At 50.1% G+C, this 23,269-nt stretch overlaps 2 protein-coding genes across 3 annotated transcripts; one reads left to right on the top strand and one right to left on the bottom strand.

Annotated features, from left to right (window-relative positions):
- Nucleotides 1-243: 243 nt before the first annotated feature.
- Nucleotides 244-11,698, bottom strand: si:ch211-214p13.9 (cell surface glycoprotein CD200 receptor 1). Of its 2 annotated transcripts, none has more exons than XM_056579381.1 (6): nucleotides 11,508-11,698; nucleotides 7,538-7,849; nucleotides 6,395-6,679; nucleotides 1,126-1,225; nucleotides 975-1,041; nucleotides 244-760 (listed from the first exon to the last, which is right to left on the bottom strand). In XM_056579381.1, the coding sequence occupies exons 2-6, from the start codon at nucleotides 7,827-7,829 to the stop codon at nucleotides 671-673; spliced, it is 834 nt and encodes a 277-aa protein (XP_056435356.1). In that variant the 5' UTR covers nucleotides 7,830-7,849; nucleotides 11,508-11,698; the 3' UTR covers nucleotides 244-670. The 2 variants fall into 2 exon arrangements, with proteins under 2 accessions (XP_056435356.1, XP_056435355.1); XM_056579380.1 differs by lacking the exon at nucleotides 11,508-11,698 and adding an exon at nucleotides 8,851-9,725.
- On the top strand, nucleotides 10,844-23,053 carry cfap91 (cilia and flagella associated protein 91). The gene is made up of 17 exons (XM_056580290.1): nucleotides 10,844-11,114; nucleotides 11,230-11,306; nucleotides 11,538-11,686; nucleotides 12,015-12,095; nucleotides 12,405-12,461; nucleotides 12,637-12,797; nucleotides 14,915-15,092; nucleotides 16,054-16,211; nucleotides 16,303-16,491; nucleotides 18,847-18,980; nucleotides 19,110-19,226; nucleotides 19,308-19,379; nucleotides 19,760-19,921; nucleotides 20,168-20,386; nucleotides 20,783-20,931; nucleotides 21,670-21,761; nucleotides 22,701-23,053. Exons 1-17 carry the CDS (start codon nucleotides 11,027-11,029, stop codon nucleotides 23,051-23,053), a joined length of 2,436 nt encoding a protein of 811 aa, XP_056436265.1. The 5' UTR covers nucleotides 10,844-11,026.
- The last annotated feature ends 216 nt before the right edge of the window (nucleotides 23,054-23,269 follow it).

Consider the following 23,269-nt stretch of genomic DNA (forward strand, 5'->3'; position numbering starts at 1 on the left):
GTGTATATGTGTGTGTCTGTGTGTGTTTGTATATATATATATATATACACATATATAATAGATATATACACAAACACACATCTATATATAAACATATGTATTTACATATACACATATATATACAGTATATATATATATACACAAACACACGCACACACACACACACACACACACACACACACACACACACACACATATATATATATATATATATATATATATATATATATATATATAGTGTATATTATATATATCTTTATTAATATATATAGGTGTTTATGTCTATATAAATATAATAGGGCTGGGCAAGTCACCGCGTTAATTACGCGTTAACGCAATCTTGTTTTAACGTGATTAATACAAATTGACGCATTTAACATTTTCATTTTGATAGGTTTTTCCTACAGAATGTCAATATTCATATCAGAAATAATTTTTGTTAGTTCCACTTACTTAACATTAAATTACACTTGCCGCAAGTGACAACGACAGTCATTTGAATAGAAAATGAATGTGGTGTTCCTTAGGTTTCATATTCAACCCACACTGAGCGAGTCATTTCTATATGTGTGTTTGTGTGTGTGTGTGTGTGTGTGTGTGTGTGTGTGTGTGTGTGTGTGTGTGTGTGTGTGTGTGTGTGTGTGTGTGTGTGTGTGTGTGTGTGTGTGTTTCATTTCAACAGATCTGCAGATGAGAGGTATAGGGGGTTGACTCTCTGATGATAACAGGCGTAGGGCTGGAGGTCATCGACGAGGACAGACTGAGAGCAAAGAGAGACACAAACCCTTAGATAGAAATATACACATGTATCCATATATACTGTATAGACAGATATATGTGTATATACATATATATATATATATATACACGTAACACCTCTATATATATATAAATATATCTATGTGTATGTAATATACACAATACATATGCAATACATATTTGTTAATACATACATGTATCTCATTTTAACTTACCTCTGGGGGCGGGGCCTCTAGGGGCGGGGCCTCTGGGCTCGACCTGCAGACTGACCGCCAGCAGCGCCTTTAAAATAGCCGAGAAATCAGTGGTCATAATGGCGTCGGCCCCAGCCCGACCCGCCCTCTGATTGGACATGAACCCTGGTACCTGAGTGCAGTCAGGTGGTTCCGACTGACGTACAGCGCTCCCAGCGTAGCGAGGACCGTCACAGCGCTCAGCAGCAGCACCACCCAGAGGCCCCTCCCCGCTATGACAACAGAGATGCAACGCTTGGGTTGGTAGGGTACTCAGAAACATGACGTCCTGTCTCCTTTACAAGCTCGACTCCTTGACCTCGATGGAACACGTCCTGAGATCGAGGAGGGATGTGAAGGAGGATCATCAGGACTTACATGGCATCGGCCCCAGCCGGTGCCGAGAGTAACGACTTGGGCTCGTCTCTGTGAGGGGGGCGTGATGGGCGGGACTACGATGTCTGAGGATGGACCACTTATGCCCCTCAGTACCAGCTCAGCTCGCCACGACATAGCGTGGCACGACTTGGTTTGGTTCCGTCTAGAAAGTACCTCTTCAAAGTGAGCGGGTCGTCGTAGCACACTGGGAACTGGGAAACCTTCGCGACCACGCGACACATTTAACAGACAGTGTCACCCACAGGAGTATGGCAAGGCGATTTGACATAAAGTCGCTAGACTGGATATGTGTTGCAGATATCTGCAATTCAGTTTCGCCTAGTCGAAACTAACATTTCGGATATCCGCAACTACATTCCTCCTATCCACAATTGTCGTTTCAGATATCCACAAAGACATTCCTCCTAGGAGAAATGACGTCATTTTCGCCATTCATGTCTATGGGGTTTCTCATTGCAGATATCTACAATTCAGTTGCGGATATCCACTATGTGAATTACGGATATCTGCAACTGAATTGTAGATATCTGTAATTCCAGTTTGAGATATCTACAATTTGATTCTGACTAGTCATAATTCCAGTTCAAGATATCTTTAATTCACCTCAATTCAGATTAGAGATATCTTATATCTGTAACTTTCATTTCGCCTAGTCAAAATCTAATTACAGATATCTTGAATTTGAGTTTTGACCAGGCAAAATGACGTTACAGATATCTTGAATTAAAATTCCAACTATTCAAAATGTAATTACGACTAGTCAGAAAGAAGTTGTTGATATCTACAATGTTAATTCCGGATAGTCAATCTTAGTTAATAAATGACAATTCGGCTTGCCATACAGGAGCGTCTCCACCTCTGTCACGTTCCACGGCGTGTCCTTGCGCGCTGAACCTGCCATGTTCGATAATCAAACACTATTGTTGACTGAACGCTGATGCTAGTGTTTAAAGAGACCGGTTATCGGGTGCCGGCCGGAAGTCGGGTTTCAGGCTTGGACGTCGTGCTCATCATTATTCGTCCAGTGGCGTCACTCTGGCCAATCAGTGGCCAGCAGTCTGTTTACGTCACACAAAAGTATGAGGTAAGCTCTCTTGGAACCTCGACAGGGGGGTGAGACTTATGCCGCGTTTCCACTGCAGGGTGCGGAACGGATCGGTTCGCAAAGGTGCGGTAGGGAGGGGGCGGTATAGCCCAGCTCAGTTCCGAGGTCGCGTTTCCACCGCCGACAGTACCCTTTAAGGTAGGCCGGATGTCGATCGCCGCGGCAGCTACGTAAACATCGTAAACAACGTCTTCCTCCCCAAGAATGCAGACGAACGTCTCCACCTCCTTGTTCGCCCAAGCAAGCGTTTTACGCGACATGTTAATTGTAAAGAATAATACCTCGAGGCTACTGTTTGTTTGTTTTTATCCCCACGTCGCCCGGAAGTGATGATTCTGTCGTCCAATCAACGGAGGGGGTAGTGTAGCTAGAATTTCCCGGGACCCTTTCAGGCGTCTAGTCTCGTTTTCAATACCCCAACGGAGGAGTACTGAAAACGAGGCCAAAACGGGTACAGCTAAGTCCGGGTCACGCCCACTTTTGGCGGTGGAAACGCAACCCGTACCGCACCTTTGCGAACCGCTCCGTTCCGCACCCTGCAGTGGAAACGCGGCATATTGCCGCGTTTCCACTGCAGGGCGAACAAGGAGGTGGAGACGTTCGTCTGCATTCTTGGGGAGGAAGACGTTGTTTACGATGTTTACGTAGCTGCCGCGGCGATCGACATCCGGCCTACCTTAAAGGGTCCTGTCGGCGGTGGAAACGCGACCTCGGAACTGAGCTGGGCTATACCGCCCCCTCCCTCCCGGACTGAGGCGAACCGAACCGTTCCGCACCCTGCAGTGGAAACGCGGCATATGAGCAATGAAATCGGACTCAGCCTTAAAGTACCAGGTACCAGGTACCTTCTTTTGGCCATCGAAACGCAAAAAAAAGTCGAGGCGAGTTGAGCTGGTACTGTCGATGGAATCTCAGATCCTGGCTATTTCACCAGGCTGTAAACGTGGACACCACGGCGAAACTTGATACTTTATTAATATATGCTTGGAATTATTTTTATTTTAATAATGTTCTCATCTTTGGAGGCATCTGTCTCATCGGATTTTGAAAATCAAAAGCCATTGAATATTAAACACTGAATATCTATGCATTGAAATAACGTATCATGATTTTTTGCCTCTGAAATGTTCAACAAATAATTTTCACCTTTATTTTTCAATGTTAAAATATTAAAAAAACAAATATTCAGCGTTAAAAAATACAACAAAGTATTTTCAACGTCCCCAAATTCAACATGCCAAAGTCAGCTGCAAATTTCAATGTATGAAATTCAGTGTTAACATCCGAGGACCCAAGGAAGAGCAATCGGTCCTAGATGCTAGATCGCGGTCGAGCAAGGAGAGCGAGCGGGAACAGGTGAGCCACTCGTTGGATACCTGTCTCTACTGCGGGAAGGCATGGCAACGGCTGTGATGATGGGTTTTTCTTTCTCGATACAAACATTAATTCTAAACAGCATTTTACACAGTAGCCTAGGAAATGCTCCAAGGTAAATCAACGTCATTAAACACTGCCTGTAGGTTTTCATGGGGAGAGACCTTACTAAAAGCCTGATCCATTGTATGGGTCTGTAAAAAGCTTATGAAATAATCAAATGTATTTATTAAACACATTTAATAACAAGGTGAGGGGGGGGGGGGGGATCTAATGTTTTATTTATTTTATAATGCACACGTTAGGTTTTTGACCGCGATCTAGCATCTAGGATCGATCGATCGCTCTTCCTTGGGTCTCTGGATGTTAACGCTGAATTTCATACATTGAATTTTGCAGCTGACTTTGGCATGTTGAATTTGGGGAAGTTTAATATTTTTAAGTAAAAAATGTTAATGTTGAAAATATGATCTAATTTTTTTATCATAAAGGTGAAAATGATTTGTTGAACATTTAGAGTTAAATTCAAAGGCAAAAAATCCAGATAGATGATTCAATACATAAATATTCAGTGCTTAAAATTCAATGGCTTTTTATTTTCAAAATCCGATGAGACAGATTTACTTCCATACTCATCATTGTCTTAAATTGCTCATTCAAAAGTATTTCCACGTAAAAGGTTTTTAAAACGAAAGATAGGGCCTACTCGTCACTAAACAGGTTCACTATCACCTCCTACTCATCACAAAACAGGCTCACTATCACCTCCTACTCATCACTAGATTGAGTGAGGATGTGGCAGCCACCTGCTGCCATATCCGTGATTTTACTGTTGAACCGAAACCGAATCATGATCTGACCCCTGATTCCATATAAACAAGGTTTCATTATTATAAACATATGATCATCAAGGGTTCATTATTATAAACATGTGATCAACAAGGGTTCATTATTATAGACATATGATTCATACTCAGTTTGATAAAAAGATACATCTCATAAAAAAATATGTAGGCCTGTGGAGAGACACCCCCCATACACACGTATTGTACGTTGGACGTCCTGTCACTTAAAAACAGTACTTAGCATTGTGTAGCATCTCGCGCTAGCTATCTCTATTGTTTACGGGGAATGGCTTGACCTAGCGATTGTTAGTGCTCGGCACTTGGTTCTATGAACATCCTTACTGTACCGACAGCGATATATTGTTGTTTCTCCTTCTTCTGACTAATGTACTCATTTGTTGCTTTGGATAAAAGCCTCTGGTAAACGACCAGGGGCCCTATTTTAACGGTCTGAAACGCAAGTGAGAAGTGCCAAACGCAAGTAGCTCTGTGGGCGGTTCTATGGCGTGTTTGCTATTTTACCCACGGATAAATTACCTTTGCGCCTGGCACAAATCTAAAAAGGGTTGGTCTGAAGTAGCCTAATTACCCGTAGGTGTGGTTTGGGCGTAACGTGCAATAAACCAATGAGAGTGCCAGCTCCCATCCCCTTTAAAAGCCATGAGCGCATTTGAGACTGACGAGTTGATATTTTGACAGCGCGTCTGCAGTCTCCGATGATGCAGATGCATGACCACATGAATTTCAAACTTCAAACGGCTCAGTTTATGGCCAAATAATATGGCCTAATTCACACAGGGAATAGCGTTTTCTCCCACAACTTCACAAATACTGAGTCCTCAAATAAATTTCAGCAAAGAAAACTTAACACACATATGATATGCGGTAACTGTGGTTCTATTTAATGCTATACGCCATACATTAACAAACATCGTATTGTATGCATTATCGTTATTGATTTGTGTTCCTAATATGCATGTGTCCCCCCGTTAATAAACATTGCCATGGACTGTATTATGCGTTAGGTGTTTAGTTTTGTTATTAATTCTTTAACCAATACACACACATGCGCGCCGGCATTCATTCATTCTTTTTAACACTCACTCATGGTAAAACAATGTTTTCTCACGATCAAATACTCATCAATCCTAAAAGTTATGGGCTTGTATACGATGTCTGTGTGAAGAAAATATGTGTTTGCTGTACGGTGTTTGCAGATGCATTGATTTAAAAGTAAAACTTATTACCGCTGTATCAGCTGTTCTTTCCCAAATAATTTACCAAGAATGTGTGGCTAGGTAGATGAGAGAAGCAAAGTGTATGTGCGAGGAGCACAAGCAACATTATGCATGCGCCCTTAAAATAGCATCTGAGCAACGCGCCACTGACTTTAAACCAGGTATTTCCTGGTTTGTTGCGGAATTGTTTTCTGAAACTGCAAAACATCACCAGGGAACGTTTGCGCCAGAGCACGCTTCCTCCTTTCGCCGAACCGCCCCTTGGGGCGCAAGATCAATCCCTAATTTACCGACGTGTGGCGCAGGAGGAAAAAGAACGCTCTGCGCCAGTTGTAAACTAGCAACGACGCATGCGCCAGTGTAGGAAGTCGATTGCGCTGGCTGCATCATAGGGCCCTTAATGTTAATGCAGAGGTTAAAGGATGAGTGAAGCAGGCCTACCCCCCCATCCTGAGTCCGCCGGCCTCATGGTGACCTCTGTCTCCAAGGACGGGTGGGCGACCACGCAGCGGACCCCCTCCCAACCCGCTCCGTCTCCTGGGAGCTCCAGCGTGCTCCTGACGGTGACCGAGGCTCCCGGGGGTCCCTGCGTCGTGGTGGTGTTGGCGGTGAGGTTCCCGGTGTTCCTCCAGGACAGCGTGGCCACGGGCTTCCCGTCTTCCGCCACGCACACGGCCACACGGCTCGCGCCAGTCCACTCCAGCCAGGCCCTCACACGGGGGGGCACTGGGGGGGGGGGGGGCAGAACACACAGAGAGATGAGTTGAATACCAGCCCACAGGGACTGGGACTGAGGCTTGATTCCCTTTCCAAAAAGCAGAATGTCCATTTACCACCTGAACCGGGGCTGACCGGCAAACGACTAGAGTTTGTTCTTACAAAAGCGATCCAAAGTGTGTACGCCACCAGGCGGGGGTGTGCTGAGCCGTTACAAGCCGTTTGAAAACCGGCCCTTTCCTGTATTTTAGTGACATCACAAATGGGCGTGTCCACCTAGATGTATGCTGGGTAGGTTGAGCAACGCTTGCTACAGTCCAGTGGCTATGCTGGTAGACTAGCGAATGACGTCTCCTTCCTGTCAGACACGGCCTTCTGGTCATACAGAGACCTCCTCCACATCTAGTGAGACGCTTTTCAACTCTGGGGGAAACTCAACCTGTGCTGAACGCTCACATGCTGCCTGAGAAGGCAGACGGGATTATCTTTCTTCCTGATAGTCCGGACCCGGGTTTGAGTTTTTCTCCGCCAGGCGTAACCATGGAGACGATCAGGCGGCTTGCGATTGAATAAACGTTTTTCTGTTAAACAAGCATGTGACCGTTATTTTTTTACCCCCGCCACTCAAAGAATCGAATGCGAGAATTGTTAAAATACAAACATACCCAACATTAACAATGAGGGTACAATCATAAAACCCTTAATTAACGCTATTTAATGCAGAAGCTGGCATTGACTGAGTCAACTAAAGGTTAATGAATGGTCTAATAATAATTAGATAATGTGTTGAAGTTGACTAATTGTGTTGCCGTTAATTCAACAGTTGTTACTGTTTGGGCTCCCTGAGGGCTGGGCTGTGACTCCTACCAGACAGGACCAGGTTGATGTTGCGGTAGTCTCCAATGCCCACGTAGGAGGCCTCACACTGGTACAGCCCCTCGTGACGGGGAGAGAAGTGGGGGATGAGGAGGTAGGGCTGACCGCTGGACGTGTTGAGGAGGGCCACGCCTCCTTTGCACGTGTTAAGGTTATCTCCCTCGTTGTCCTGCTTGATCTCACACGTACTATGGCCCGCGGCGATCCTCCAGATCACGTAGAACAGCTCTGACCACGTCTTGTTGGAGCAGGTCAGGCTGACGTTCGCTCCCTGGAGCTCCATCACTACCTCATGTCTGCTCTCTGGATGAAGTAAAACACGGATGTTAAATTAATACCTAACAAAAACACATCAAATACAAAAATACGGTCTGCATTTATATAGAATCACCATCAAATAAGTTAGATGAAGCAAATTTTGAGTAAATAATTTAGAAATTATTAAGAAATTAAGAAATTAATTTAGCCTCATTATTCATTATTTGTATTTTTTTTTATCTTTATATCATAACTGATTACGTAATATGTATAATGTGCACGACATAATACGTAAGCTAGTTACCAAATCACCAATTTATTTTGGTAACTTAAACAGAGAAGGGCCTTTAACACGCACAGCATCATTTATCTACTTCATTTAATGTTCACATTAAATGAACCGTGCTTCCTAAATCCGAGGCCACATGGTTTAAGACGTAATATTTACCGTGGCTTTCACTTATATTGATTGTAGTGGAAGTGATAGACTTCACAGGCTTGTGTTTAGCTCCTGGAAGCTATGGTTAATGTAGCTCAAAGCAGTGCTTAATCAAGGGAATGAGTGCCTATGAGAAAAGCGTTGTGATGCTACATTTAAAAGCAGATTATATATTAAATATTATTGACAGTGTTGATGATTACAATAAAAAGCGCTATGCGTTAGGACCCTTCGGTTTGTGGAGTAGATGAGTGTTTAGCTTTGGAAAAAGTTAGTGAACGTACTGCGCTATATTTACCCTTCAGAAGAAAACCTATCCCCCTAAAAGAGTGAGACACATTCAACCGGCCCACAGCGCAGGAACACATGCATTATTGCATCATAACCTTTCCAACGCCACTTTCTACTCCAGAAACACACTCTGTACACCACTACCAATACGTTCCACCACTTCACAAACATGTACGGCGTTCAGAACAGATTCATAACCACAACGAGGTCATCGGAAAGTCCCGAGTCACCAACACCTCAAACCCTCCACGCCACCCGTTCTACTGACAGCAAGGTCCCCAAAGGGATAAAGAAAAGGATTCCAAAGACTTCCCACCTTCCATGCTGAGCGCTCCGGAGACAAGGAGGAGTGTGACCACTCTGAGGATACACAGGGTGCAGAGGAACGCCGGGACCACCCCCCTCTCAGGGTGGGACGCCATCAGGACCCTGCCTCACAGACGGACCTGGCTTCACTCTACTCTGAGCAGACTGCGCGGCCCTCTAGTACCATCCCGTCTGTTGTTCTGCGCTGTGGTGAACCCTGAAGATCTTCCACTGAACCGGGGCTCCTGAGGCCTGTGAACCGACTCCAAGGCGAAGGCTCCTCCCCGCGTGGAAACAAACCCAGAGAAGTGCAAGCCCAGAGAACACAGCAAACCGTCTAAATAAAAACATCAATTCCTACGCCACACACATCCTCACGCTGAGAACCAGAATATCGTTATCAAGGGCAGCCTCTCTTCCTCCCACTCTAAACCACAGCTCAAAACAAAATGACAGGCTGAGACGTAGTTTCCTTTTAGCGACAGCTTTAGTGACATCATTCCTATATGAATACACCCGTAACAGTCAAAGCTAAAGTCTTGAGGTATTAATAGCTGCTGCTGGATCTACACACACATTTATTTTGTTGTGTTTGCAGAACTGCTACATGCCCTGTCACCCATGTTCAACCCACGGTAATGCAGGGCACTCCCACAGAGCACACAGTGACGCTGCCAGGCCTCGATGGGGCTCGTGTTGCCATGGAAGATTAAAAAAGATGAAACCATCACAGATACACGTTTCGTCAATTCTGCCCCAATACTAGTCAGCGTTTGTTTGGCCTGTAAAGGTCAGTGCTGACGACCTGGACTTCTACCCAGGACAGTAGCGTGCAGTGACCCTCAATTTCAGAGGGGCAGAAACTACTGGCGTATGACACCCACAATTTGTTTTTGTAACATGTAGGCTATATATTATATACATATATAATATTGAATTATACATTATTATAACTTCACATCACTCACACAACCGTGGTCCATATATCCCCTTGTCCTGTGCACACACTTGCTCGAAAAAGTAGACATGGGAAATAATAATTATTATAATACATTATTTCTTGTCATGCTTGGGAGAAAGTTCTGTGGTAAGTTTTCCCCCTATCCTTCGTTTGTTGGATAATGTTTATGTCCGGTCTGTCTGGGCCAAGTTGTTTGATTTCTAACTTCTAACTTATTTTCTATCTTCCAATTGTAACCTCTCAAATAACATTTATTAATTTAACAGAAACTCAACATTGTTAATCACAGGTGCAACACCACTCGCCATATCTGCATCTGATATAGAAACGACGAAAGATATGCACGGAATAATTTGTGTTAAAACGACAACAGTTCTACATGAGGCAGACTACTTTACGACCATAGGCGTCTTTTAGCGCGGATTGCAATTGTTATTTCAGCCTGCAGGGCTATGCGATAAACCATACGGAGGAACGCGGTCGCTGAGCTGTCCTGCCCCACATTGCATGACACGATAAACTCAACTAGAATCGCCACCATCATCCAACATTTTTCCAAAATCAACAGACCAAAAATAGTCGGAAAGCCATAGATAGGTAGTTAACGTGAAATTCACATAATTAAAAATAGACTTGGAGCCATGATTTACGGAGGATTTTGCATTATTTTGCAAGTAGCCTAGTTCGCTGCTCCACCTGCCCATATGGCCGGCACGAACCTGACCCAGGACTGGAGTAACTCATAATGCTCTTTAACCTGTCATATTCTGGACACCATAAGGTGTTCTGACTGAGATATTTTATAATTGAAAAGACGATATTCTGTTGTTATGAGTGAGGGAGTGAGGGAGTCAGAGAGCAGTGTTTCGTTTCGTTTGAAATCACTAAACTTTGCCGTAAACATTGTGTGATTTTGAACCTTGATGAAGAGCTGAATTATTTATTCCAACAATACCCTCTGAATGATTGGCTCAGCCGCAGGGAAATCTGTCCCAATCTGGCAACACCGAAGTCGTCCGCCCCCTCGCGGTCCGGACGTGTGCCACACAGTGGGTTCAAAACCCCGCGCCGCGCGTCCGTGGGCCGTCCCCATGGTGACCGCGACACAACCTCCTAAGAAGCCAACGGATACAACCTGAGACACAACCGATACACACACCTGTCTGTTTACACCACAACTCCGACACTACGACACACGTCTCGACAGCTGGGGGTTCATTACGCCATGAGTTTATCTGTGACCCGCACCGCGTCGGTCAAACACCGGAGCGCTAAAGGCTTCAGACCGCAGCGCGCCTATGACTACTTATACGGTACGTGTGTCGTCATCCCCTCACCTTCACCAGTCCTCTGTGCTCCTCACGCTCTCACCCCCTCAGACCACCCGTTGCTCCTCACGCTCTCACTCCTCACCCTCTCCCCCCTCAGACCCGGTGCACACTGTGTCCGGGGAGGCGGACCACGCCCGGTCCAGCTTCAAGGCCTACGCGTCTGCGGACCGCCTGGTACGTTCCTCCAAACCACCGCAGAGTCGATCCGCTTTAGAGAAGCCCAACTGAGGATAAGTGGGGCTTCAGACCTCCTCAGACCTCCTCCTATGCAAACAGACTCTCAGCCACTGAGCGCACTAGGGCATTTTTAGGGGAAGTTGTTATGAACTGCAGCCTCATGTTGTTAACCCAGAGTGAGACATGGTCTTAACAAACCTTTCCGTTCGTCCTCTCGGTGTGGTTCAGAGGAGAGTGCAGGACTTTGACTCCATGTTCAGCTCCAACCCGCGGTTCGCCCTCCAGCTGAGCGCCGTGGACCCGGTGCCGCCCTCCATGGACCGCCGCTGGCCCGGAGCCATGGAGCGGCACCGACACACAGAGCAAGCCCTGGACGGGTAACGCAGCAAGGCTTGATGCACGAGTATTGGGTCGAATGTGTTTGCGTGTGCGACGTGTGGGTGTGTGTGTATCTATATCTATTTATATATAACATATAATAATAATAATTATTATTATAATAATTATAATTATAATTATTATTATTATTATTATTATTATTAATAAGTTATCATTATTATACAATACAAAATATATAGGCTATATAAAATATATTTATATTGCCTATAGGCTAGAGCCTATATATAAAATAATTATACATATCGTTTTTATTTATTATGCATACGTTTTTTCAGTTTTCTTCTCTATTTTCCCTGCTGGTGACAGAGTCGCTCCGGGGAGCAGGTCTTGGCTCAGAGAGACGGACTGCGATGTGAACGCAGCGGACAGATGGAAGTTCTCCACACGGTGGTTTAAACCCGAACTATGACGTCATTGTTCACATGTTAATTTAGATAGCGCGGGTGGTTAAGATTGATTACACTCTTGACTCATCACACTAAAATAACCCTCACAGCGCGATTCACAACTCTTTTTTTTTCCTGGTAAGGCCTTCGGTTTCTAAATCTTTTTTTTTCATTAAACAAATGAATCAGAAGAGATGACTACCTGAGAATTCACCCCCTCATCCCATCATCCTTACCTGAGGATTCACCCCCTCATCCTTACCTGAGGATTCACCTACTAATCTCCTCTCTGTCTTCCTCCTGCCTGAAGACCCCTCATCGCCTTCGACCGCCCCCCGCCCCCGGACCTGCTCCTGGCGCAGCTCCCGTGAGTCCCACACGTCACACACCCACCTGGTGGGAGCCACGTCCTACCAGGTCCTGGGGTCTGGGGGTCTGGTCCTGGGGGTCTGGTCTCTGGGGTCCTGGGGGTCTAGGCTCTGGGGTCCTAGGGGTCTGGTCTCTGGGGTCCTGGTCCTGAGACTCTTTCCTTCCCTCTCCAGGGTCCAGCAGAATGCCCCGACCGGACCGTACCATCGCACCGTGGGGGTCCAGACGGACTACAGAGACAGCGAGGCCCAGACGGACCCCTACAGCCCGGAGTACGTGGTTCGACCCGGGACGGCCCACCCTGAGCTACTGCTGCTGGCCTCTCTGACCTGGGGTACGAGGCGGGCGGCCATCTTAGACCAGGTCACATGGTGTGAAGGGAAGGGGGGGGGGTGGTTGAGGGTCAGCCCCTGGTTTGGATAAGCAGAAACAGGCCTGATGTCTCCTGGATCACTTGAGTACAATTCATTATTTACTTCATGAATCTATCAAATCATTTCTTTTTTAGTTTATTTTACCAGGAATAACCGGTTGAGAGTCAGTTTCTCTTTCAGAAGGGAGTTCTGGCCACGACAGCAGCATACAGTTCCACATAAAATATACATTAAAATATATATACTAGAGCTGTCAGTTAAACGCGTTGTTAACGGCGTTAACGCAAACCGATTTTAACGGTGTTAAAAAAATTATCGCGCGATTAACGCAATTATTTTATTTAAAAACAAAAAAAAATAAAGTTTTTTTTTTTTCTTTGGCTCAAAACAGAGAAGCAGTAGCCTGACTGCTATGTTCAAATGACATTTGTTCAAAGCAGTCGTTTAATTGCACTATAGGCTCTTTTTTTGTATCGTCCTGTTTTGATCAGTATATGCCAATGTTGTTATCAATAAAAAATCATTTGCACAAGGCAAGCCGATGCACTTCACCATGTTGATTAGAGAATTAAAATGAGAAGAATTATGGGACAAAAAAATCAAGGTATATTTAGCATAGAAAAATAATTTGCGATTAATCGTGAGTTAACTATGACATTAATGCGATTAATCACGATTAAATATTTTAATCGCTTGACAGCTCTATTATATACATACATTAGCACGTATGCATTTAGTACTCAAATAGTCCTTTATCCGTGTTTTAAACTGTTTCATTTTCACCTACCAATCCTGGATCACTTGAGTACAATTCATTATTTACTTCATGAATCTATCAAATCATTTCTTTTTTAGTTTATTTTACCAGGAATCGTGAGTTAACTATGACATTAATGCGATTAATCACGATTAAATATTTTAATCGCTTGACAGCTCTAATATATAGATACATTAGCACGTATGCATTTAGTACTCAAATAGTCCTTTATCCGTGTTTTAAACTGTTTCATTTTGAGAATGCAGCTTAATTTAAGGTGACTCTGCAGTTTATACCAGGATGTGGCTGCAAAACCTTTAAAGGCGCTCTCACCGAAGTTTTTTTGTTTTCGGGGAATGTCATACATGATTTGCCCATATGATCGAAGATTAGAATTTCGGGTGGTGACTTTAGGAGTCACCATGCTTTCTAAAATTTAGAAAGCAGACATTTAACCACATTCTGAATATTTTTTTAGATGATAGTTAACGTAACGTTAAGATGAGGAGGTCATTTAAATTTGTGAGCCAAGGTTATAAACCACCTAAGCATGGATATTTGTTTTATAACGACTTTAATGAACTCAATTAAATGAACAAAACAAACAGTAAAGCTATCAAAAAATAATGTTCTTGCTGAGTCTTAATATTTATAGGCCTTAATATTATAGTAAAAAGTCTCCAAGGGACCACGACTGGTTTGAGTTTCAGTAGCTGGTTCTGATGAAACAGGATCAGGCCTGATGTCAACCATCCCACGCACCCATCATTAGCATTCTGCATATTGCTAATTATAATGAGCCGTTTGTGGAAAAATGTACGAGCATATTGCTAGAATGAGTGATCCGCAGCACAGCACGCGGGGGGGGGGCAGGCTGATGCCTCACCCCTACTATCCATTAGTTTCCACAGGATGTCACCCTGATACCACAGCTGCCAACAAAGACTAGATATTAGTCACCCCGTCTCTAACTTCATGGTAGTTTCATCGCAACACAAACATCAAGCACATTGTTTTAGTGTTAACGGTGAGAACGCTATCGACCAATCAGAATCGAGTATTCCTCAACACTGCGGTGTAACATGTATTATTGTTGTCGTACCCCCCCCCCACACACACGCTCACTGTCTACTGCTGTGGGGCCTCACCGTGTGAGAGGCCTTAACACCGCCCCTCTCCTCCACCCCTCTGCTTCACCTCTCTGCTCCACCCTCTGCTCCACCCTCTGCTCCACCTCTGCTCCACCTCTGCTCCACCCTCTGCTCCCCCCTCTCCTCCACCCTCTGCTCCCCCCTCTGCTCCACCCTCTGCTCGGCCCAGGTGGAGGCCTGCCCGCCGGCCTGGCGGAGGTGGAGATGATCGAGCGGGCGCGGGCCAGGCGGCTGTGGGAGGCGGGCCTGCCCCCCGTGGAGGACCTGGAGCAGCTGGAGCGCCGGAGGGCCATGATGGAGGCCATGGAGACCCGGGAGTGGGCCTTCAGGGAGGGGGAGATCCAACGGTCAGCCCCCGCCACCAGCCTCCCCACCCAACGTTTACCTTCACGTTTACATCAAGGACATTCAGCAGACCCTTCTGTCCAAAGTGACCTACGATTAGTACATTAGTCAGCAGAAGAGAAACAACAATACATCTCTGTGGGTCCAGTGAGGATGTTCACAGAACCAAGTGCCAAGCACCAACCATCCCTAGGTTAACCCACTCCCCGTATACAACAGAGATGGATAGGATGTAGCTAAGATGCTACACCATGCTAAGTACTATAAGTGCAAGGACGTACAACACACAATAAGTAGGTACATTAAGTGCCAGGACGTAACATGTGAAAAGCAAGTGGAAGCAGATCATCGATACTATTCTACGGAAAGCTCTACAAAACGAATCGAACCGTTTCATTGCGCGCTAAATAACAGAGAGAGCGACGAGTAGGAAGGCTCCAACCTTCCCTTATAAGGTCATCGGCCACCCTCAGATCTACCCTGGAGCATTTCATACGGCTGTCCCACTGACCCCTGTGTCTGTCTGGGTCTGGGTCTGGGTCTGTCTGTGTGTGTGTCTGTGTCTGTCTGGGTCTGGGTCTGGGTCTGTCTGTGTGTCTGTGTGTCTGTGTCTGTCTGTGTGTCTGTGTCTGTCTGTCTGTGTGTCTGTCTGTGTGTCTGTGTGTCTGTGTCTGTGTCTGTCTGTGTCTGTGTGTCTGTGTCTGTGTGTCTGTCTGTGTCTGTGTGTGTCTGTGTGTGTGTGTGTGTGTCTGTGTCTGTGTGTCTGGGTCTGTGTGTCTGTGTGTGTCTGTGTGTCTGTCTGTGTCTGTCTGTCTGTGTCTGTGTCTGTGTGTCTGTGTGTCGGTCTGTGTGTCTGTGTGTCTGTGTCTGTGTGTCTGTCTGTGTGTCTGTGTCTGTGTCTGTGTCTGTGTCTGTGTCTGTGTGTCTGTGTCTGTGTCTGTCTGTGTCTGTGCTGCTGTCCAGGCTGCAGGAGGCCCGTCTGGCCGCCCTGAGGGACCTGCTCCACCAGAGAGCCCAGGAACAGACCCAGGCCACCGCCCAGCGCCAGGACCTCAACCTCACCCGGCACCAGAGCCACAAGGAGAGCAAGCTCCGGCAGATCCACGGCGACTACATCCTCTGTGAGCACCTCGCAGTGCGGGGGGGGAGGGCCCGCCTCTCTGGCCTCTCGTTTACGCCCTCCCTCCCTGTTCCTATTGTTGTTCCTGTCAGCGCTGAGGAAGCTGACGGCGAAGCGCGCCAACGTGGAGGGGCGGCTGGAGCGCCGGGACGTCGTCCGCGACCACACGGACCACGCCTCCCAGGCCTACGCCCCCCTGACCCGCGGCGGCTCCGTCCCCGACCGCGTCCACAGCCGGAGCGTCGGGGGGGTCAGCAGCCGCTTCCTGGACACCTACCAAGGTCTGAGTCCCTACCGCGGTCTGAGTCCCCTACCGCGGTCTGAGTCCCCTACAACGGTCTGAGTCACCTACCGAGGTCTGAGTCACCTACCACGGTCTGAGTCACCTACCACGGTCTGAGTCCCCTACCACGGTCTGAGTCCCCTACAACGGTCTGAGTCACCTACCACGGTCTGAGTCACCTACCGAGGTCTGAGTCACCTACCACGGTCTGAGTCACCTACCACGGTCTGAGTCCCCTACCACGGTCTGAGTCACCTACCACGGTCTGAGTCCCCTACCACGGTCTGAGTCACCTACCGAGGTCTGAGTCACCTACCGAGGTCTGAGTCACCTACCGAGGTCTGAGTCACCTACCGAGGTCTGCGTCACCTACCGAGGTCTGAGTCACCTACCGAGGTCTGAGTCACCTACCACGGTCTGAGTCCCCTACCACGGTCTGAGTCCCCTACCACGGTCTGAGTCCCCTACAACGGTCTGAGTCACCTACCACGGTCTGAGTCACCTACCGAGGTCTGAGTCACCTACCACGGTCTGAGTCACCTACCACGGTCTGAGTCCCCTACCACGGTCTGAGTCACCTACCACGGTCTGAGTCCCCTACCACGGTCTGAGTCACCTACCACGGTCTGAGTCACCTACCGAGGTCTGAGTCACCTACCGAGGTCTGAGTCACCTACCGAGGTCTGCGTCACCTACCGAGGTCTGAGTCACCTACCGAGGTCTGAGTCACCTACCACGGTCTGAGTCCCCTACCACGGTCTGAGTCACCTACCACGGTCTGAGTCACCTACCGAGGTCTGAGTCCCTACCACGGTCTGAGTCACCTACCGAGGTCTGAGTCACCTACCACGGTCTGAGTCACCTACCGAGGTCTGAGTCACCTACCGAGGTCTGAGTCACCTACCACGGTCTGAGTCACCTACCGAGGTCTGAGTCCCTACCACGGTCTGAGTCACCTACCGAGGTCTGAGTCACCTACCGAGGTCTGAGTCACCTACCGAGGTCTGAGTCACCTACCGAGGTCTGAGTAACCTACCGAGGTCTGAGTCACCTACCGAGGTCTGAGTCACCTACCACGGTCTGAGTCACCTACCGAGGTCTGAGTCACCTACCACGGTCTGGGTCACCTACCACGGTCTGAGTCACCTACCACGGTCTGAGTCACCTACCAAGGTCTGAGTCACCTACCACGGTCTGAGTCACCTACCGAGGTCTGAGTCACCTACCGAGGTCTGCGTCACCTACCGAGGTCTGAGTCACCTACCGAGGTCTGAGTCACCTACCACGGTCTGAGTCCCCTACCACGGTCTGAGTCACCTACCACGGTCTGAGTCACCTACCGAGGTCTGAGTCCCTACCACGGTCTGAGTCACCTACCGAGGTCTGAGTCACCTACCACGGTCTGAGTCACCTACCGAGGTCTGAGTCACCTACCGAGGTCTGAGTCACCTACCACGGTCTGAGTCACCTACCGAGGTCTGAGTCCCTACCACGGTCTGAGTCACCTACCGAGGTCTGAGTCACCTACCGAGGTCTGAGTCACCTACCGAGGTCTGAGTCACCTACCACGGTCTGAGTCACCTACCGAGGTCTGAGTCACCTACCGAGGTCTGAGTCACCTACCGAGGTCTGAGTCACCTACCACGGTCTGAGTCACCTACCGAGGTCTGAGTCACCTACCACGGTCTGGGTCACCTACCACGGTCTGAGTCACCTACCACGGTCTGAGTCACCTACCAAGGTCTGAGTCACCTACCACGGTCTGAGTCACCTACCGAGGTCTGAGTCACCTACCGAGGTCTGAGTCACCTACCACGGTCTGAGTCACCTACCACGGTCTGAGTCACCTACCAAGGTCTGAGTCACCTACCGAGGTCTGAGTCACCTACCGAGCAGGCCCGCATTAACCTCCCATTGGGCCCTGGGGCTGAGAGGTTTCGTAGGCCCCCTGAGAGGGGATCTTACAATGAAGATGTTTAAATTATGGGGGGACGGGGGGGGGGGACACATATGTGGAGATATCCTGACGGGGGTGGGGGGGTGAGACGACTGTGGCTATGGTGTAAAGTGGCAAGTCCCAAACAAAAAATCTCATTGTCTTGGGCACATGCCGATCGGGGGGCCTATCATGGGCCAGTAAAAGTGCTTTCTAACAGTAAGTAAAAATGCAGCTCATGATAGGCCCCCTGATCGTCGTAGGCCCTGGGGCTTCAGCCCAGGTAAGCCCGTGCATTAAGGCGGCCTTGGTACCGAGGTCTCAGTCAACTACCGAGGTCTGAGGGGGGTGTGTGTGTGACCGGAGGGGGTCTGGGTGACCCTGTGGCTTCCCCTGACCCCTCCCTCTGACCCCCAGGGCTGCTGGAGCTGGAGGCGTCCCTCCCGGCCTCCGTCCTGGAGCCCAGGATCCAGGCCCCCGGACCCAGGGCCAGCAGGGGCTTCGTGGGGCGCGCCGAGCGCAGGGAGATGGAGCTGACGCAGACCCACGAGGTAGCTTCCATTCGGGTTCGAACTCACAAGCTGGTCGACGGGAGTAAGACCCTGAGCCCCTGAACCTGCCCCCCCGCCCGGCGGCCCGTCCCCTCTGGCCGGTTGATGTGTGATGTCGTCCCCCTGCAGGCCCTGAGGGCAGAGAAGGACCGCGTGGAGGTCATTAAGCCGCTGCGCTTCCTGGTGAAGAAGGAGAGACCCGCCCCCCAGCGCCCGCCCACCCCCAGCGTAGACCCGCCCCCCGAGGTCAGGCCACACCCAGAGCGCAGCTTCAGATATACAGGAAGAGGAAGTGTCCTCTGAGTTGATTCCTCTGTCCTCCACCAGGGGGAGGAGGAGAGGGAGGTGGCCGCCATCGTCCTGCAGAAACTACTGAGAGGAAGAAGCATCCAGTACCAGGTCCGTCCGTCTGTCTCATTGACCCCCCGTCAATCTGTCTGTCTGTTTGTCTGTCTGGCTGTCTGTCTGGCTGTCTGTCTGGCTGGCTGTCTGGCTGTCTGTCTGTCTGTCTGTCCGTCTGTCTGAGTGCCTGTCTGTCTGTCTGTCTGTCTGTCTGTCTGTCTGTCTGTCTGTCTGACCGTCTGTCTGACCGTCTGTCTGTCTGTCTGTCTGTCTGTCTGTCTGTCTGTCTGTCTGTCTGTCTGTCTGTCTGTCTGTCTGTCTGTCTGTCTGTCTGTCTGCCTGTCTGTCTGTCTGTCTGTCTGTCTGTCTGTCTGTCCCGACGCTGTCTCCACTCCAGCAGTGACTCGTGTTCCTCTGGGTGTCTGCTGCTCCTCCAGATGTTTGCGGGTAAGGAGAAGAACCTGGCCCTGATCCAGGAGGTGAGGACCACCCACGCCCTGCTGGGGGAGGAGCAGAGGCTGCTGAGGACCCAAACCGCCCTGGTGCTGGGCCAGCAGAGCCAGAGGGACCAGCAGAGCAAGCAGGCCAGACCCCACGCCGTTACACATAGACATACACACATAGAGAGACAGCAGGCCAGACCCCACGCCGTTATACATAGACATACACACATAGAGAGACAGCAGGCCAGACCCCACGCCGTTACACATAGACATACACACATAGAGAGACAGCAGGCCATAGACATACACAACCAGAAGAGACACCACACCGATATACACAGAGCTACACAATCCAGAATGCACCAACCGAGTGACGACCCGCTGCTCCGCCCGCTGCAGGAGGCGGAGGCGGCGGCGTCCCGGGACGGCCTGGTGGGGGCGGAGCTGGTGGAGCTGCTGGACTCCCTGGCCAAGGAGCTGATTCGTCTGCAGGAGGAGCGCCGGATCCACGCCATGGCGCTATTGGCCGAGAGGGAGCGGCGTCTGCGGGAGGCGGAGGAGAGCGGGCGGAGGCAGGTGGAGGAGCGGCGGCGGCGGGAGCAGGACGAGATCTTCCGGCAGGTGGGGCAGAGCACCGTCGCCTCGGACGGCCACGATGAGACGGTGCTCCTTCGTCTCGGAGTCTGTCTGTCTGTCTGTCTGCCTGTCTGTCTGTCTGTCTGTCTGTCCGTCTGTCAGCCTGTCGCAGGAACGCCTGCATCACCTGCTCCCAGGGTGATGGTGCCACTTCTCTGCAGGTGGTGCAGGTGCTTTAGGGTGTCTCCTGTCTGCAGGTGGTGCAGGTCCCAGGGTGACGGTGTCTCCTGTCTGCAGGTGGTGCAGGTGCTTTAGGGTGTCTCCTGTCTGCAGGTGGTGCAGGTGGTTTGGGCTGTCTCCTGTCTGCAGGTGGTGCAGGTGGTTTGGGGTGTCTCCTGTCTACAGGTGGTGCAGGTGGGTGACGGTGTCTCCTGTCTGCAGGTGGTGCAGGTGCAGCAGGCCACGGTGGAGCTGTACCTGGAGGACATCATCCTGGGAGTGGTGGAGAGCACGGCGGGGCAGCAGGCGCGGGACGAGGTGCAGAGGATGGCCCGCGAGGTCAACGACGTGGCCCACGCCCTGGAGGAGAGGTACGGCCACCGCTGGTCCCAGACCGCCGTCTGACGCTGGTCGGTCTGACGCTGGTCGGTCTGTCACTGGTCTGGGACCAGCGGTCTGTCGCTGGTCGGTCTGTCGCTGGTCTGGGACCAGCGGTCTGTCGCTGGTCGGTCTGTCGCTGGTCTGGGACCAGCGGCCTGTCACTGGTCTGGGACCAGCGGTCTGTCGCTGGTCGGTCTGTCGCTGGTCGGTCTGTCGCTGGTCTGGGACCAGTGGTCTGTCGCTGGTCGGTCTGTCGCTGGTCTGGGACCAGCGGTCTGTCGCTGGTCGGTCTGTCGCTGGTCTGGGACCAGCGGTCTGTCGCTGGTCGGTCTGTCGCTGGTCTGGGACCAGCGGTCTGTCGCTGGTCGGTCTGTCGCTGGTCTGGGACCAGCGGTCTGTCGCTGGTCGGTCTGTCTCTGGTCTGGGACCAGCGGTCTGTCGCTGGTTGGTCTGTCGCTGGTCGGTCTGTCGCTGGTCTGGGACCAGCGGTCTGTCGCTGGTCGGTCTGTCGCTGGTCTGGGACCAGCGGTCTGTCGCTGGTCTGTCTCTTGTCTGAAACCAGTGATCTGTCACTGGTCTGACTGGGACCATTGGTCTTTCGCTGGTCTGGGACTTTGTGAGCAGGACAAATAATAGTAATAAATCAATAATATATGTGTGTGTGTGTGCATGTGTGTGTGTTTCTATGTCAATGTGTGTGCGTGTGCGTGTGTTTGTGTGTGCGTCAGCCACAGCGAGCAGCAGGCTGAGGAGCTGGTGTCGGCGTTGGTGTTCAGCTTCCTGATCCCGGAGGTCCAGAGGATCAGCGTCAGACAGAAAGGTCCCGACTCAAACCCCCCCTCCTCACCCAGCACACAGGTTCCCCACGGGGCCTTTCACTGGGGCCTGACCAGTGATCCTGGTTTGTGTTTGAACAGCCCTCACCCAGACTAGTGTTGACTCGTTGGCGAACGAACCGGTTCGAATGAACAAGTCTTTAGGGGAACGAACCGAACCGGTTCGAAACTAACCGAACCGGTTCCTTTCTTTTGTTCGTCTCATCACCATTCGATTCACCGGAAACTCGACTGAACGAACGAACAAGTTTCCGGTAGCACTGACTCCACTGAGTCTGACTGACTCAGCTGAGAACCGTGCAATGGCGTGCATTCCATAATGCGATTTACCGCTACCGGAAACCAGGCTGAACGAACAAACGATTCGCGAACGACTCCTCCCAGTTCAGTCGCGTTTCCGGTAGCACTGAGTCCGACTGAATGCACGCCATTGCACGGTTCTCAGCTGAGTCAGACTCAGTGCTACCGGACACTCGACTGAACGAACGAACGAACGAACGAACGACTCCTCTTGGCGAACTGACTCATGCGAACTGGGTCACGGAAACAAATCATTAAATCCACCACTGACCCAGACCCAGTCTCTAAAGCTCCAGGTCCTAACCCCCCCCCCCCGGACCTCTAGAGCCCCCCCAGTCTCAGCGAGGAACCCTTCAGGAGCACAATAATAAGAACTATAGTACATTAGATTCATTTCACGCTTTTCTGAATGCTCAGACGCGTCACAGAGTCGACACAAAATAAAATAATCTCATAAGGTTTATTGGGGGTCCCTGGTTCCTTGGGGGCTGGGAGGGCCCTAGGGGCCGGTCTGAGAGACAGGACAGAGGTCCCCAAGACCCCGTCATAGGACCGGCTGGTGGTCTGAGTACGAGTCCTCACCGTCCCTCTGTCTCACCCCCCCTCTGTCTCACCCCCCCCAGTGCGGGACAGACAGCGGAGACACCTGGCCGCAGCCCAGGTAGTCATCAACGGGGCCACAGGGGGTCCCCGCCATCCGGCCCCCGTCCAGACCCCCGGACCCGGCTCAGGGGGGCCCCAGGTCCAGACCCCCGGACCCGGCTCAGGGGGGCCCCAGGTCCAGACCCCCGGACCCGGCTCAGGGGGGCCCCAGGTCCAGACTCCCGGACCAGGCTCAGGGGGGCCCCAGGTCCAGACCCCCGGACCCGGCTCAGGGGGGCCCCAGGTCCAGACCCCCGGACCCGGCTCAGGGGGGCCCCCCGGCGGACCCAGGGACCCCCGGGGGGGGGACCCCACTGACGACGCTGTGCTCTGAGCGTTCATTCAGTTCCGAAGAGTTAGAGCATACCTTTTGGATAGAACTGGTAAACAGAATAACTTTATCGCGGCCGTATTCTTAAGCGATATCAGTTGAATAAACGAACGCCAATGGATATACGATCTTCAGTTTGTTTCAGTGACTGAAGTGTATTTTGTAGTTATGTTTACATGCCATTCGTCTTCCATTATATGAATAGTGATGACCAGTGAA

This window comes from Gadus chalcogrammus, chromosome 20 (assembly GCF_026213295.1).
Source record: "Gadus chalcogrammus isolate NIFS_2021 chromosome 20, NIFS_Gcha_1.0, whole genome shotgun sequence".
Taxonomy (NCBI): Eukaryota; Metazoa; Chordata; class Actinopteri; order Gadiformes; family Gadidae; genus Gadus; species Gadus chalcogrammus.

Bases quoted from the DNA above. Each gene is read 5' to 3' on its own strand.
- si:ch211-214p13.9 (XM_056579380.1), bottom strand. From the start codon at position 8,956: ATGGCGTCCCACCCTGAGAGGGGGGTGGTCCCGGCGTTCCTCTGCACC. The intron at 7,850-8,850 runs GTGGGAAGTCTT...TACTTCATCCAG, and splicing joins CGGAGCGCTCAGCATGGAAG to AGAGCAGACATGAGGTAGTG. The intron at 1,042-1,125 runs GTACCAGGGTTC...GCTATTTTAAAG, and splicing joins AACCACCTGACTGCACTCAG to GCGCTGCTGGCGGTCAGTCT.
- cfap91 (XM_056580290.1), top strand. From the start codon at position 11,027: ATGAGTTTATCTGTGACCCGCACCGCGTCGGTCAAACACCGGAGCGCT. The intron at 11,307-11,537 runs GTACGTTCCTCC...GGTGTGGTTCAG, and splicing joins ACGCGTCTGCGGACCGCCTG to AGGAGAGTGCAGGACTTTGA. The intron at 20,387-20,782 runs GTGGGGCAGAGC...TCCTGTCTGCAG, and splicing joins AGGACGAGATCTTCCGGCAG to GTGGTGCAGGTGCAGCAGGC.